The sequence below is a fragment of the Dendrobates tinctorius genome, unplaced genomic scaffold, assembly GCF_039654945.1.
Source record: "Dendrobates tinctorius isolate UK_male_01 unplaced genomic scaffold, ASM3965494v1 ptg000063l, whole genome shotgun sequence".
Classification (NCBI taxonomy): domain Eukaryota; kingdom Metazoa; phylum Chordata; class Amphibia; order Anura; family Dendrobatidae; genus Dendrobates; species Dendrobates tinctorius.
The window spans coordinates 27313592-27328798 of record NW_027361731.1 but is presented as its reverse complement, the minus strand read 5'-3'; the positions used below and the strand labels follow the sequence as shown (position 1 = coordinate 27328798).

Here is a 15207-nt window from a genome sequence, read left to right as displayed (position 1 = left end):
ATGCTGAGCCGTGTATCTAATCCTCTCCTGTGTGATTCCTCTCGCTGAGCCTTGTATCTAATCCTATCCTGTGTGATACTGACTGCTGAGCCGTGTATCTAATCCTCTCCTGTGTGATACTGACTGCTGAGCCTTGCATTTAATCCTCTCCTGTGTGATACTGACTGCTGAGCCGTGTATCTAATCCTCTCCTGTGTGATACTGTCTGCTGAGCCGTGTATCTAATCCTCTCCTGTGTGATACTGACTGCTGAGCTGTGTATCTAATCCTATCCTGTGTGATACTGACTGCTGAGCTGTGTATCTAATCATATCCTGTGATACTGACTGCTGAGCTGTGTATCTAATCTCCTGTGTGATACTGACTGCTGAGCCGTGTATGTAATACTCTCCTGTGTGATACTGACTGCTGAGCTGTGTATCTAATCCTCTCCTGTGTGATACTGACTGCTGAGCTGTGTATCTAATCCTCTCCTGTGTGATACTGACTGCTGAGCTTTGCATCTAATCCCCTCCTGTGTGATACTGACTGCTGAGCTGTGTATCTAATCCTATCCTGTGGGATACTGACTGCTGAGCTGTGTATCTAATCCTATCCTGTGGGATACTGAATGCTGAGCCGTGTATCTAATCCTCTCCTGTGTGGTTCCTCTCGCTGAGCCTTGTATCTAATCCTATCCTGTGTGATACTGACTGCTGAGCTGTGTATCTAATCCTCTCCTGTGTGATACTGAGTGCTGAGCCGTGTATCTAATCCTATCCTGTGTGATACTGACTGCTGAGCCATGTATCTAATCCTATCCTGTGTGATACTGACTGCTGAGCCGTGTATCTAATCCTATCCTGTGTTATACTGACTGCTGAGTCTTGTATCTAATCCTATCCTGTGTGATACTGACTGCTGAGTCGTGTATCTAATCCTATCCTGTGTGATACTGACTGCTGAGCCATGTATCTAATCCTATCCTGTGTGATACTGACTGCTGAGCCGTGTATCTAATCCTATCCTGTGTGATACTGACTGCTGAGCCGTGTATCTTATCCTCTCCTTTGTGATACTGACTGCTGAGTCGTGTATCTAATCCTATCCTGTGTGATACTGACTGCTGAGCCGTGTATTTGCTGTCGTTCATCAATCACGGTCTCTATATTTAGGCAATTCTCGTGACTTGTGACAGTAGGCACTGATGTGCTGCGCTGGTTTGCGGTGCTAGTGAGTGATTTGATGTCTGAGGTTTCCGTCTTGCTGACTGTCTCCACCTGACTGTATTAATGTGCACTGACTGATGTCACTCTCATGTTGTCTGTAGGACCCCCGGAGTAAGCACAAGTTTAAGATCCACACGTATGGGAGCCCGACGTTCTGCGACCACTGCGGCTCGCTTCTGTACGGGCTGATCCACCAGGGCATGAAGTGTGAGAGTAAGTACCTCCTGTACGGCGTGCTGCCCGCAAGGGGCTCTCAGCATTACTAGTCAAGCCTAGACCCCAGATTGATACAAACCTTCAGCAATACTGCTGCTTATAGACACCAGCTAGAGCAGTATACACCAGCACTAAACACATTTCCACCACTAGAGGGAGCGCCCTGTATACAGGGATACATGATAAGATCCTGTCTGCAGCCACCACTAGGGGGAGCTCCCTGTATATAGAGATACATGATAAAATTCTGTCTGCAGCCACCACTAGGGGGAGCTACCTGTATACAGAGAGATTTATAAGATCCTGTCTGCAGCCACCACTAAGAGGAGCTCCCTTAATACAGAGATACATAATAAGATCCTGTCTGCAGCCACAACTAGGGGGAGCTCCCTGTATACAGAGGTACATAAGATCCTGTCTGCAGTCACCACTAGGGGGAGCTCCCTGTATACAGAGATACATAAGATCCTGTCTGCAGTCACCACTAGGGGGAGCTCCCTGTATACAGAGATACATGATAAGATCCTGTCTCCACCACTAGGAGGAGCTACCTGTATACAGAGATACATGATAAGATCCTGTCTGCAGCCACCACTAGGGGGAGCTCCCTGTATACAGAGATACATGATAAGATTCAGTCTGCAGCCACCACTAGGGGGAGCTCCCTGTATACACAGATACATAAGATCTTGTCTGCAGCCACCACTAGGGGGAGCTCCCTGTATGCAGAGATACATGATAAGATCTTGTCTGCAGCCACCACGAAGGGGAGCTCACTGTATACAGAGATACATAATAAGATCCTGTCTGCAGCCACCACTAGGGGGAGCTCCCTGTATACAGAGATTCATGATAAGATCCTGTCTGCAGCCACCACTAGGGGGAGCTCCCTATATACAGAGATACATGATAAAATCCTGTCTGCAGCCAACACTAGGGGGAGCTCCCTGCATACAGAGATACATAATAAGATCCTGTCTGCAGCCACCACTAGGGGGAGCTCCCTGTATACAGAGATACATGATAAGATCCTGTCTGCAGACACCACTAGGGGGAGCTCCCTGTATACAGAGATGCCATATACAGGTGCTGGGGTGTTACTGATCTGGGTTCTCTTGCTCTCTGCAGCGTGTGACATGAATGTACATAAAGTCTGCGTCATCAATGTGCCTAGTCTGTGTGGAATGGATCATACCGAAAAAAGGGGGAGGATCCTGCTGAAAGCGGAGGTGGTCGACGAAAAGCTGAATGTCATAGGTAAAACTACTGCTGGTCTATCATGCAATCTATTTATCACTGTGGTCCCTCCCCCCCCTCATTCTCTCTGTTCTCCCCCCCCCCCCCCCGGGCTCTCTGTTCTCCCCCCCCCGGCCTCTCTGTTCTCCCCCCCGGCCTCTCTGTTCTCCCCCCCCGGTCTCTCTGTTCTCCCCCCCGGTCTCTCTGTTCTCCCCCCTGTCTCTCTGTTCTCCCCCCCTGGTCTCTCTGTTCTCCCCCCTGGTCTCTCTGTTCTCCCCCAGGTCTCTCTGTTCTGCCCCCAGGTCTCCCTGTTCTTCACCCGGTCTCTCTGCTCTCTCCCCCCCCCACCAGTCTCTCTGTTCTCCCCCCAGTCTCTCTGTTCTCCCCCCTGGTCTCTCTGTTCTCCCCCCCTGGTCTCTCTGTTCTCCCCCCCTGGTCTCTCTGTTCTCCCCCCTGTCTCTCTGTTCTCCCCCCCCCCCGGTCTCTCTGTTCTCCCCCCCCCCCCGGTCTCTCTGTTCTCCCCCCCCCGGTCTCTCTGTTCTCCCCCCCCCGGTCTCTCTGTTCTCCCCCCCCCCCCCGGTCTCTCTGTTCTCCCCCCCTGTCTCTCTGTTCTCCCCCCTGTCTCTCTGTTCTCACCTCAGGTCTCTCTGTTTTCTCCCCCCGGTCCCTTTGTTCTCCCTTCGGTCTCTCTGTTCTCCCCCCTGTCTCTCTGTTCTCCCCCTGTGTCTCTGTTCTCCGCCCTGTCTCTCTGTTCTCCCCCCTGTCTCTCTGTTCTCCCCCCTGTCTCTCTGTTCTCCCCCCGGTCTCTCTGTTCTCCCCCCCCCCGGTCTCTCTGTTCTCCCCTCAGGTCTCTCTGTTCTCCCCTCAGGTCTCTCTGTTCTCCCCTCAGGTCTCTCTGTTCTCCCCTCAGGTCTCTCTGTTCTTCCCTCAGGTCTCTCTGTTTTCTCCCCCCCGGTCTCTCTGTTTTCTCCCCCCCGGTCTCTCTGTTTTCTCCCCCCCGGTCTCTTTGTTCTCCCTTCGGTCTTCCCTGTTCTCCCCGGTCTTCCCTGTTTTCCTCCCCGGTCTTCCCTGTTTTCCTCCCCGGTCTTCCCTGTTTTCCTCCCCGGTCTTCCCTGTTTTCCTCCCCGGCCTTCCCTGATTTCCTTTCCCCCCGGTCTTCCCTGTTTCCCCACCCCGGTCTTCCCTTTTCCCTTCCCCCCGGTCTTCCCTGTTTTTCCCCCCGAACTTCTCTGTTTTCCTCCCTGGTCTACCCTGTGATCCCCCCTTTCTTCCCCAGCCTCGCTGTGCTCTCCCCTCTCTTCCCCGGCTGCACTGTTCTCCCCCCGGCCTCTCTGTTCTCCCTCATTTTTTCTTCGTCCTCGCTGTTCTCCCCCTGGCCTCTCTTGAGGCAGGAGGACAGAGGAGCCTAGAGGGAGGAGGACAGAGGCGTCGGCAGAGAGGAGGACAGAGGTGTCTGGAGAGAGGAGGAGGAGGACAGGTGTCTGGAGGGAGGAGGAGGGCAGAGGTGTCTGGAGGGAGGAGGAGGGCAGAGGTGTCTGGAGGGAGGAGGAGGACAGAGGTGTCTGGAGGGAGGAGGAGGACAGAGGTGTCTGGAGGGAGGAGGACAGAAGTGTCTGGAGGGAGGAGGACAGTGGAGTTTGGCAGTGGTTTGGTGCCATGATCTCTCTCATATTGGTGGAGTTGAGCTTTGGGCTTTATGGTTGATTCCTGCCCTGACCTCTAGGGGAGCTCTCCTATGAAGCTGTTATCTGTCCCTTCTACATGCACTCGGTGCAGTGTTGCCCTTCATCCTCTAGAGGAGCTGTTCTGTACTGATAATCCACATCTGCTGGGACTTGTGGTGTGTCCTGGATCCAGATGGCTCTTATCTCTGTGTTTTGTGTCACATCACAGGAGGTAAATGTAAACCCGCAGGGCGTTCCTCTGTGTACTGAGATAATCTGCAGTAGGATGGGGGTAATAACCTGCAGGACGCCCAATCAATAAAGCTTATTTACTAAAGGCAGAACGCAGCGCCACCCGGTGATGTCAGCACCGACACCAGCAGCTTCTCCTCTGCTCCTCCGATATTAGTGACTCCTGGTCTCCAGTCACATCCAGAGCTGCAATCACAGGTCTGCGTGCAGACAGCAGGGAAAATGCAGTGCAGCTCCAGAGGTGACAGGAGTCTAACAGAGCTTAGAAATGCCGGACACTGACATCATCCCGCACCCGTGTGTGCCCCCCAATCACTGACATCACCCCGCACCCGTGTGTGCCCCCCAATCACTGACATCACCCCGCACCCATTTGTGCCCCCTGATCACTGACATCACCCCGCACCCGTGTGTGCCCCCAATAACTGACATCACCCCGCACCCGTGTGTGCCCCCAATCACTGACATCACCCCGCACCCATGTGTGCTCCCCAATCATTGATGTTACCCCGCACGCCTGTGTACCCTTTCATCAATGTTGGACCTGTACAGTAGCACATCTCTCCTGTGTGGACCCTGCACAGTAGCATTTCTCTCCTGTGTGAACCCTGTACAGTAGCACTTCTCCTGTGTGGACCCTGCACAGTAGCACTTCCTTTCCTGTGTGGACCCTGCACAGTAGCACTTCCTTTCCTGTGTGGACCCTGCACAATAGCAGTTCCTGTCCTGTGTGGACCCTGCACAGTAGCTAGCGCTTCCTGTCCTGTGTGGAGCCTGCACAGTAGCACTTCCTGTCCTGTGTGGACCCTGCACTGTAGCACTTCTCTCCTGTATGGAACCTGCACTGTAGCACTTCTCTCCTGTGTGGACCCTGCACAGTAGCACTTCTCTCCTGTGTGGACCCTGCACAGTAGCACTTCTCTCCTGTGTGGACCCTGCACAGTAGCATTTCTCTCCTGTGTGGACCCTGCACATTAGCATTTCTCTCCTATATGGACCCTACACAGTAGCACTTCTCTCCTGCGTGGAACCAGCACAGTAGCACTTCCTGTCCTGTATGGACCCTGCACAGTAGCACATCTCTCCCGTGTGGACCCTGCACAGTAGCACTTCTCTCCTGTGTGGATCCTGCAGAGTAGCACTTCTCTCCTGTGTGGATCCTGCAGAGTAGCACTTGTCTCCTGTGTAGATCCTGCACAGTAGCATTTCTCTCCTGTGTGGACCCTGCACAGTAGCACTTCTCTCCTGTGTTGGACCCTGCACAGTAGCACTTCTCTCCTGTGTGGACCCTGCATAGTAGCATTTCTCTCCCGTGTGGACCCTGCACAGTAGCACTTCTCTTCTGTGTGGACCCTGCACAGTAGCACTTCTCTTCTGTGTGGACCCTGCACAGTAGCACTTCTCTTCTGTGTGGACCCTGAACAGTAGCACTTCTCTCCTGTGTGGACCCTTCACAGTAGCACTTCTCTCCTGTGTGGACCTTGAACAGTAACACTTCTCTTCTGTGTGGACCCTGTACAGTAGCACTTCTCTCCTGTGTGGACCCTGCACAGTAGCACTTCCTGTCCTGTACGGACACTGCACAGTAGCACTTCTCTCCTGTGTGGACCATGCACAGTAGAACTTCTCTCCTGTGTGGACCCTGCACAGTAGCACTTCCTGTCCTGTATGGACTCTGCACAGTAGCACTTCTCTCCCGTGTGGACCCTGCACAGTAGAACTTCTCTTCTGTGAGGACCCTGCACAGTAGCACTTCTCTCTCATGTGGACCCTGCACAGTAGCACTTCCTGTCCTTGTACAAGGGGGGGATATTTCTAATTTCTGCTTGTTTGTATTTTTCCCTCCTATTTGCAGTTTTGCCTTTTGAGCGCCAGATAAATTATTTTGAATTGAGTTCTGAACTTTCATCCTGGTGACTTGTCAGCCGCCATTGGGAGGTCACGTGACCTGCTCCCGCCGTGCGCTCGTCCTCCTTTGCTGCACTCCGCCACCAGTCTGTGCTGTCTCCCAGCATCTCTTGCTTTATGTTCAGGTAGGAGGGCTCCCTCTAGTGGACGCTCTGCATACGGCAGCCGCTCCGCTCACGGGATTTCACTGATGTTCCCACACAAGTCATGGAAAGTTTCATTCCTGAGATGCGGAAAATCCGGGAGACAGAGAATTCACAGCGTGTCAGCGATCAGAGAGACCAGATAGACTGCAAACCGCTCACTTACAGGTGTGGCCAAAAGTATTGACACCCCTGCAATTCTGTCAGATAATACTCAGTTTCTTCCTGAAAACGATTGCAAACACAAATTCTTTGGTATTATTATCTTCATTTAATTTGTCTTAAATGAAAAAACACAAAAAGAATTGTCCTAAAGCCAAATTGGATATAATTCCACACCAAACATAAAAAAGAGGGTGGACAAAAGTATTGGCACTGTTCGAAAAATCCTGTGATGCTTCTCTAATTTGTGTAATTAACAGCACCTGTAACTTACCTGTGGCACCTAACAGGTGTTGGCAATAACTAGATCACACTTGCAGCCAGTTGACATGGATTAAAGTTGACGCAACCTCTGTCCTGTGTCCTTGTGTGTACCACATTGAGCATGGAGAAAAGAAAGAAGACCAAAGAACTGTCTGAGGACTTGAGAAACCAAATTGTGAGGAAGCATGAGCAATCTCAAGGCTACAAGTCCATCTCCAAAGACCTGAATGTTCCTGTGTCTACTGTGTGCAGTGTCATCAAGAAGTTTAAAGCCCATGGCACTGTGGCTAACCTCCCTAGATGTGGCCGGAAAAGAAAAATTGACAAGAGATTTCAACGCAAGATTGTGCGGATGTTGGATAAAGAACCTCGACTAACATCCAAACAAGTTCAAGCTGCCCTGCAGTCCGAGGGTACAACAGTGTCAACCCATACTATCCGTCGGCGTCTGAAAGAAAAGGGACTGTATGGTAGGAGACCCAGGAAGACCCCTCTTCTTACCCCGAGACATAAAAAAGCCAGGCTGGAGTTTGCCAAAACTTACCTGAAAAAGCCTAAAACGTTTTGGAAGAATGTTCTCTGGTCAGATGAGACAAAAGTAGAGCTTTTTGGGCAAAGGCATCAACATAGAGTTTACAGGAGAAAAAAAGAGGCATTCAAAGAAAAGAACACGGTCCCTACAGTCAAACATGGCGGAGGTTCCCTGATGTTTTGGGGTTGCTTTGCTGCCTCTGGCACTGGACTGCTTGACCGTGTGCATGGCATTATGAAGTCTGAAGACTACCAACAAATTTTGCAGCATAATGTAGGGCCCAGTGTGAGAAAGCTGGGTCTCCCTCAGAGGTCAGGGGTCTTCCAGCAGGACAATGACCCAAAACACACTTCAAAAAGCACTAGAAAATGGTTTGAGAGAAAGCAATGGAGATTCTAAGGTGGCCAGCAATGAGTCCAGACCTGAATCCCATAGAACACCTGTGGAGAGATCTAACAATGGCAGTTTGGAGAAGGCACCCTTCTAATATCAGGGACCTGGAGCAGTTTGCCAAAGAAGAATGGTCTAAAATTCCAGCAGAGCATTGTACGAAACTCACTGATGGTTACCGGAAGCGGTTGGTCGCAGTTATTTTGGCTAAAGGTTGTGCAACCAAGTATTAGGCTGAGGGTGCCAATACTTTTGTCTGGCCCATTTTTGGAGTTTTGTGTGAAGTGATCAATGTTTTGCGTTTTGCTTCATTCTCTTTTGTGTTTTTTCATTTAAGACAAATTAAATGAAGATAATAATACCAAAGAATTTGTGTTTGCAATCATTTTCAGGAAGAAACGGAGTATTATCTGACAGAATTGCAGGGGTGTCAATACTTTTGGCCACAACTGTAGAGAAACTGCAGCTACTGCTCTGTGTTATCAGCTAGTGCTGGCTAATATACGCCACCACTCACATTTCAGCTCTCACAAATGTCATGCATGATGGGAAATAAAAGCAGTGTCCTGATTGGTTGTCTATACAGTGGAAAGTGGATCCTCGTGGGCAGGGCTTGAGCTGTGTTATGTGACTTATAGTTTTTCTAGTTTTCGCTTTTCGTTGCAGTCCGAGAAGCCAAGAACTTGATCCCTATGGATCCCAACGGTTTGTCAGATCCCTACGTGAAACTGAAACTCATCCCAGATCCGAAGAATGAGAGTAAAAAGAAAACTAAAACCATCCGCTCCTCTTTGAACCCGCACTGGAACGAGACCTTCACCTTGTAGGTGGTCCGAGCGCCGGGGCCCGCAAGTGGAGCAGCGCTGAGTGCCGCTCTCACCTTCTGCTTCTCTTTCTGTCGCAGTAAACTAAAGCCATCGGACAAGGACCGGCGCCTCTCCATAGAGATCTGGGACTGGGACCGGACCACCAGGAACGACTTCATGGGATCCTTCTCATTTGGGGTCTCTGAACTGATGAAGATGCCGGCGTGCGGCTGGTGAGTGATCAAACGGGCCAATCCGCTCCCTGATTGTAGTATGCGAATGTTGGATGTACGTGCCCACCCTGTTCCAGGGATCCATGTCTGAGCACTCCATGCACCGGCTCCCAGCTCCATGCACCACCATTCTCCTGTCCCTGCGCTGTATCGGCCCCGAGCTCCATGCACCACCATTCTCCTGTCCCTGCGCTGCGCCCGGCTCCCTGCATCGGCCCCGAGCTCCATGCACCACCAGTTTCCTGTCCCTGCGCTGCCCCCGGCTCCCTGCATCGGCTCCCAGCTCCATGCACCACCATTCTCCTGTCCCTGCGCTGCCCCCGGCTCCCTGCATCGGCTCCCAGCTCCATGAACCACCATTCTCCTGTCCCTGCACTGCCCCCGGCTCCCTGCAACGGCCCTGAGCTCCATGCACCGCCATTCTCCTGTCCCTGCGCTGCCCCCGGCTCCCTGCAATGGCCCTGAGCTCCATGCACCGCCATTCTCCTGTCCCTGTGCTGCCCCCGGCTCCCTGCATCGGCCCCGAGCTCCATGCACCACCATTCTCCTGTCCCTGTGCTGCCCCCGGCTCCCTGCATCGGCCCCGAGCTCCATGCACCACCATTCTCCTGTCCCTGTGCTGCCCCCGGCTCCCTGCATCAGCCCCGAGCTCCATGCACCACCATTCTCCTGTCCCTGTGCTGCCCCTGGCTCCCTGCATCGGCCCCGAGCTCCATGCACCACCATTCTCCTGTCCCTGTGCTGCCCCTGGCTCCCTGCATCGGCCCCGAGCTCCATGCGCCACCGAGCTCCATGCGCCACCATTCTCCTGTCCCTGTGCTGCCCCCGGCTCCCTGCATCGGCCCGAGCTCCATGCACCACCATTCTCCTGTCCCTGCGCTGCCCCTGGCTCCCTGCATCTGTCCCCCAGTTCTAATCACCACCATTCTCCTGTCCCTGTGCTGCATCTGTCCCCCAGTTCTAATCACCACCATTCTCCTGTTCCTTCGCTGTCCCCCCCCCCGAGCACTCTGCATGGCTTTCAGCACTTTTCCCTCTGCTGTGGCCCTCTGCTCAACGCTGTGGCCTTCTTGTTTCCGATGCTGCTCTCCACTGTCGCCTTCTCCCCGCAGCTGCTCTCTGCTGTTGCCTTCTCCCCACAGCTGCTCTCTGCTGTCGCCTTCTCCCCGCCGCTGCTCTCCGCTGTCGCCTTCTCCTTGCAGCTGCTCTCTGCTGTCGCCTTCTCCCCGCCGCTGCTCTCTGCTGTCGCCTTCTCCCCGCAGCTGCTCTCTGCTGTCGCCTTCTCCCCGCCGCTGCTCTCTGCTGTCGCCTTCTCCCCGCAGCTGCTTTCTGCTGTCGCCTTCTCCCCGCAGCTGCTTTCTGCTGTCGCCTTCTCCCCGCAGCTGCTTTCTGCTGTCGCCTTCTCCCCGCAGCTGCTTTCTGCTGTCGCCTTCTCCCCGCAGCTGCTTTCTGCTGTCGCCTTCTCCCCGCAGCTGCTTTCTGCTGTCGCCTTCTCCCCGCAGCTGCTCTCTGCTGTCGCCTTCTCCCCGCAGCTGCTCTCTGCTGTCGCCTTCTCCCCGCAGCTGCTCTCTGCTGTCGCCTTCTCCCCGCAGCCGCTCTCCATGTTTCTGTATGGTGTCTGATGCTTTCCTCCATTACTCTAGGTACAAGCTCCTGAATCAGGAGGAGGGCGAGTATTACAATGTCCCTATCCCAGAAGCCGATGATGGTAACCTGGAGCTGCGGCAGAAGTTTGAGGTGAGGATTGTCAGCTCTCGTGTGACTCTATAACTCCAGAGTAACTGCGTCAGGTACTCAGGGGGCCGTATCTCATGGTCTTCTCTGACATCACAGCTCCCCTGTCTGGCCTCGTTTACCCCCAGTTTCTAGTGCACAAGATCTAATAAAGGGTGGACTTTCTTACCCTATTGTCTGTATTGGTTTTCCGTATTCCTGGGTTACAAACCCCATTGGCATTTCTAGAAGATCCATAGCAATCATTCAGATTTGTCTGGATTTCAAATGGTCCTCGAAGTACAAGAAATGTCCACAAGATGGCGCGTGGCACATGTAATGCACAAAGCGTCCACTAGATGGCCACCACAGGAGCTGTGAAATCTGATGTAATGCTATCCGTGTCCAGTAGGTTGCGTGTGCTGATATAATTACCTCTGCTTTGTCCTGTCTGTTGAGTCCCCACAGGGCTGGCTGTGCCCCTGCAGTGTGGGCGGTGTGGTGGAGTCTCTAGTGTATGCGGGGTGGCAAGGTCTATCTCGGAGTCTTTCTGGACAGGCTGTATGGGGCACGCCCCTTCCTTGTCGGTCTGTAGGGGTCTCCCTTCCTCGGCGGTCTGTAGGGGTCTCCCTTCCTCGGCGGTCTGTAGGGGTCTCCCTTCCTCGGCGGTCTGTAGGGGTCTCCCTTCCTCGGCGGTCTGTAGGGGTCTCCCTTCCTCGGCGGTCTGTAGGGGTCTCCCTTCCTCGGCGGTCTGTAGGGGTCTCCCTTCTTCGACGGTCTGTAGGGGTTCCCTTCCTCGTCGGTCTGTAGGGGGCTCCCTTCCTCGACAGTCTCTTGGGGTCTCCCTTCCACGGCAATCTGTAGGGGCTCCCTTCCTCGGCGGTCTGTAGGGGCTCCCTTCCTCGGCGGTCTGTAGGGGCTCCCTTCCTCGGTGGTCTGTAGGGGGCTCCCTTCCTTGGCGGTTTGTAGGGGGCTCCCTTCCTCGGCGGTCTGTAGGGTTCTCCCTTCCTCGGCAGTCTATAGGGGGCTCCCTTCCTCGATGGTCTGTAGGTGTCTCCCTTCCTTGGTGGTCTGTAGGGGGCTCCCTTCCTCGGTGGTCTGTAGGGGGCTCCCTTCCTCGGCGGTCTGTAGTAGGCTCCATTGCTCGCCGGTCTGTACGGGCTCCCTTCCTCGGCGGTCTGTAGGGGGCTCCCTTGCTTGGAGGTCTGTAGGGTTCTCCCTTCCTCAGCGGTCTGTATGGGTCTCCCTTCCTCGGTGGTCTGTATGGGTCTCCCTTCCTCGGCGGTCTGTAGGGGGCTCCCTTGCTCTGCGGTCTGTAGGAGGCTTCCTTCCTCTACGGTCTGTAGGGCGCTCCCTTCCTCTGCGGTCTGTAGGGGGCTCCCTTGCTCTGCGGTCTGTAGGGCGCTCCCTTCCTCTGCGGTCTGTAGGGCGCTCCCTTCCTCTGCGGTCTGTAGGGTGCTCCCTTCCTCTGCGGTCCGTAGGGCGCTTCCTTGCTCTGCGGTCTGTAGGGGGCTCCCTTCCATGGCGGTCTGTAGGGGGCTCCCTTCCACGGCGGTCTGTAGGGGGCTCCCTTCCTCGACCGTCTGTAGGGTTCTCCCTTCCTCGGCGGTCTGTAGGGTGCTCCCTTCCTCGGCGGTCTGTAGGGGCTCCCTTCCTCGGCGGTCTGTAGGGGCTCCCTTCCTCGGCGGTCTGTAGGGGGCTCCCTTCCTTGGCGGTCTGTAGGGGCTCCCTTCCTCGGCGGTCTGTAGGGGGCTCCCTTCCTCTGTGGCCTGTAGAGGGCTCCCTTCCTCGGCGGTCTGTAGGGGGCTCCTGTCCTCGGGGGCACCCTTCCACGGCATTCTGTAGGCGTCTCCCTTCTTCGAAGGTCTGTAGGGGTCTCCCGTCCTCGACGGTCTATAGGGGGCTCCCGTCCTCGACTTTCTGTAGGGGGTTCCCGTCCTTGGGGGTCTGTAGGGGGGCTCCTTTCATCGTCGGCCTGTAGGGGGCTCCCTTCCTTGGCGGTCTCTGTCTCACTGATGTCTATCTGTCACTGACTAATAATGTAGTTTTTTCTATTTTCCAGGGCTGTCATATAAAAACTTTCCACTTCTTAAAGGTAGCCCCTCCCACACCATCACTGAGTGTTTCTTGTACTTGTAGTACTCCTGTCACTGTGATTGAAGGTCATCACTCAAGAATTCAGTGCAGTGCACACCATGTCCCCCCGATGCCGTGGGGATCTGTAGGCAGGCAAGTTATAGTGGTATGATAAGACAGCCGGGGGTGCCCACATCATCACACTCCTGACATCCTCTGTGCTGCTGGGGATCCTGATTCTCCCTTCATGTAACTCTCAGCTGTGATCTCCTCCTCTCCTGACATCCTCTGTGCTGCTGGGGATCCTCCTCCTCCCTCAATGTAACTCTCAGCTGTGATCTTCTCCTCTCCTGACATCCCCTGTGCTGCTGGGGATCCTGCTCCTCCTCCATATAACGCTCAGCTGTGATCTCCTCCTGTCCTGACATCCTCTGTGCTGCTGGGGATCCTGCTCCTCCCTCCATGTAACTCTCAGCTGTGATCTCCTCCTCTCCTGACATATTCTGTGCTGCTGGGGATCCTGCTCCTCTCTCCCTCCCTCCCTCCCTCTCCCTCCCTCCATGTAACTCCCTCCCTCTCTCCCTCCCTCCTTATTGTACTTGTTTTTATGTATACCCCTCCTCACATGTAAAGCGCCATGGAATAAATGGCGCTATAACAATAAATAATAATAATAATAATGTAACTCTCAGCTGTGATCTCCTCCTCTCCTGACATCCTCTGTGCTGCTGGGGATCCTGCTCCTCTCTCCATGTAACTCTCAGCTGTGATCTTCTCCTCTCCTGACATCCTCTGTGCTGCTGGGAATCCTGCTCCTCTCTCCATGTAACTCTCAGCTGTGATCTCCTCTCCTGACATCCTCTGTGCTGCTGGGGATCCTGCTCCTCCTCCATGTAACGCTCAGCTGTGATCTCCTCTCCTGACATCCTCTGTGCTGCTGGGGATCCTGCTCCTCCCTCCATGTAACTCTCAGCTGTAATCTCCTCCTGACATCCTCTGTGCTGCTGGGATCCTGCTCCTCCCTCCATGTAACTCTCAGCTGTGATCTCCTCTCATGACATCCTCTGTGCTGCTGAGGATCCTCCTCCTCTCTCCATATAACTCTCAGCTGTGATCTCCTCCTCTCCTGACATCCTCTGTGCTGCTGGGGATCCTGCTCCTCTCTCCATGTAACTCTCAGCTGTGATCTCCTCCTCTCCTAACATCCTCTGTACTGCTGGGGATCCTGCTCCTCCCTCCATGTAACTCTCAGCTGTGTTCTCCTCTCCTGACATCCTCTGTGCTGCTGGGGATCCTGCTTCTCCTCCATGTAACTCTCAGCTGTGTTCTCCTCTCCTGACATCCTCTGTGCTGCTGAGGATCCTGCTCCTCCCTCCATGTAACTCTCAGCTGTGATCTCCTCTCCTGACCTCCTCTGTGCTCCTGAGGATCCTGCTCCTCCCTCCATGTAACTCTCAGCTGTGATCTCCTCCTCTCCTGACATCCTCTGTGCTGCTGGGGATCCTGCTCCTCCCTCCATGTAACTCTCAGCTGTAATCTCCTCCTGACATCCTCTGTGCTGCTGGGGATCCTGCTCCTCCCTCCATGTAACTCTCAGCTGTGATCTCCTCTCATGACATCCTCTGTGCTGCTGAGGATCCTCCTCCTCTCTCCATATAACTCTCAGCTGTGATCTCCTCCTCTCCTGACATCCTCTGTGCTGCTGGGGATCCTGCTCCTCTTTCCATGTAACTCTCAGCTGTGATCTCCTCCTCTCCTAACATCCTCTGTACTGCTGGGGATCCTGCTCCTCCCTCCATGTAACTCTCAGCTGTGTTCTCCTCTCCTGACATCTGTGCTGCTGGGGATCCTGCTCCTCCCTCCATGTAATTCTCAGCTGTGATCTCCTCCTCTCCTGACATCCTCTGTGCTGCTGAGGATCCTGCTCCTCCCTCCATGTAACTCTCAGCTGTGTTCTCCTCTCCTGACATCCTCTGTGCTGCTGAGGATCCTGCTCCTCCCTCCATGTAACTCTCAGCTGTGTTCTCCTCTCCTGACATCTGTGCGGCTGGGGATCCTGCTCCTCCCTCCATGTAATTCTCAGCTGTGATCTCCTCCTCTCATGACATCCTCTGTGCTGCTGGGGATCCTGCTCCTCCCCCCATGTAACTGTCAGCTGTGATCTCCTCCTCTCCTGACATCCTCTCTGCTGCTGGGGATCCTGCTCCTCTCTCCATGTAACTCAGCTGTGATCTCCTCTCCTGACATCCTCTGTGCTGCTGGGGATCCTGCTCCTCCCTCCATGTAACTCTCAGCTGTGATCTCCTCTCCTGACCTCCTCTGTGCTCCTGAGGATCCTGCTCCTCCCTCCATGTAACTCTCAGCTGTGATCTCCTCCTCTCCTGACATCCTCTGTGCTGCTGGG

General features: G+C 54.1%; 1 protein-coding gene across 4 annotated transcripts in view; it reads left to right on the top strand.

The window, feature by feature from the left end:
- The window catches only part of LOC141094037 (protein kinase C alpha type), a 230604-nt gene that overhangs the window by 171572 nt on the left and 43825 nt on the right, over positions 1 to 15207 (top strand). For 2 of the 4 annotated variants that reach the window (XM_073579742.1, XM_073579745.1), the window contains 6 exons: positions 1310 to 1421; positions 2553 to 2681; positions 8642 to 8798; positions 8880 to 9014; positions 10658 to 10751; positions 12790 to 12822. In XM_073579742.1, coding sequence (XP_073435843.1) covers positions 1310 to 1421; positions 2553 to 2681; positions 8642 to 8798; positions 8880 to 9014; positions 10658 to 10751; positions 12790 to 12822 — 660 coding nt within the window. The remainder of the gene's footprint in view (positions 1 to 1309; positions 1422 to 2552; positions 2682 to 8641; positions 8799 to 8879; positions 9015 to 10657; positions 10752 to 12789; positions 12823 to 15207) is intronic. The other 2 variants (XM_073579743.1, XM_073579744.1) reach the window with 1 other exon arrangement.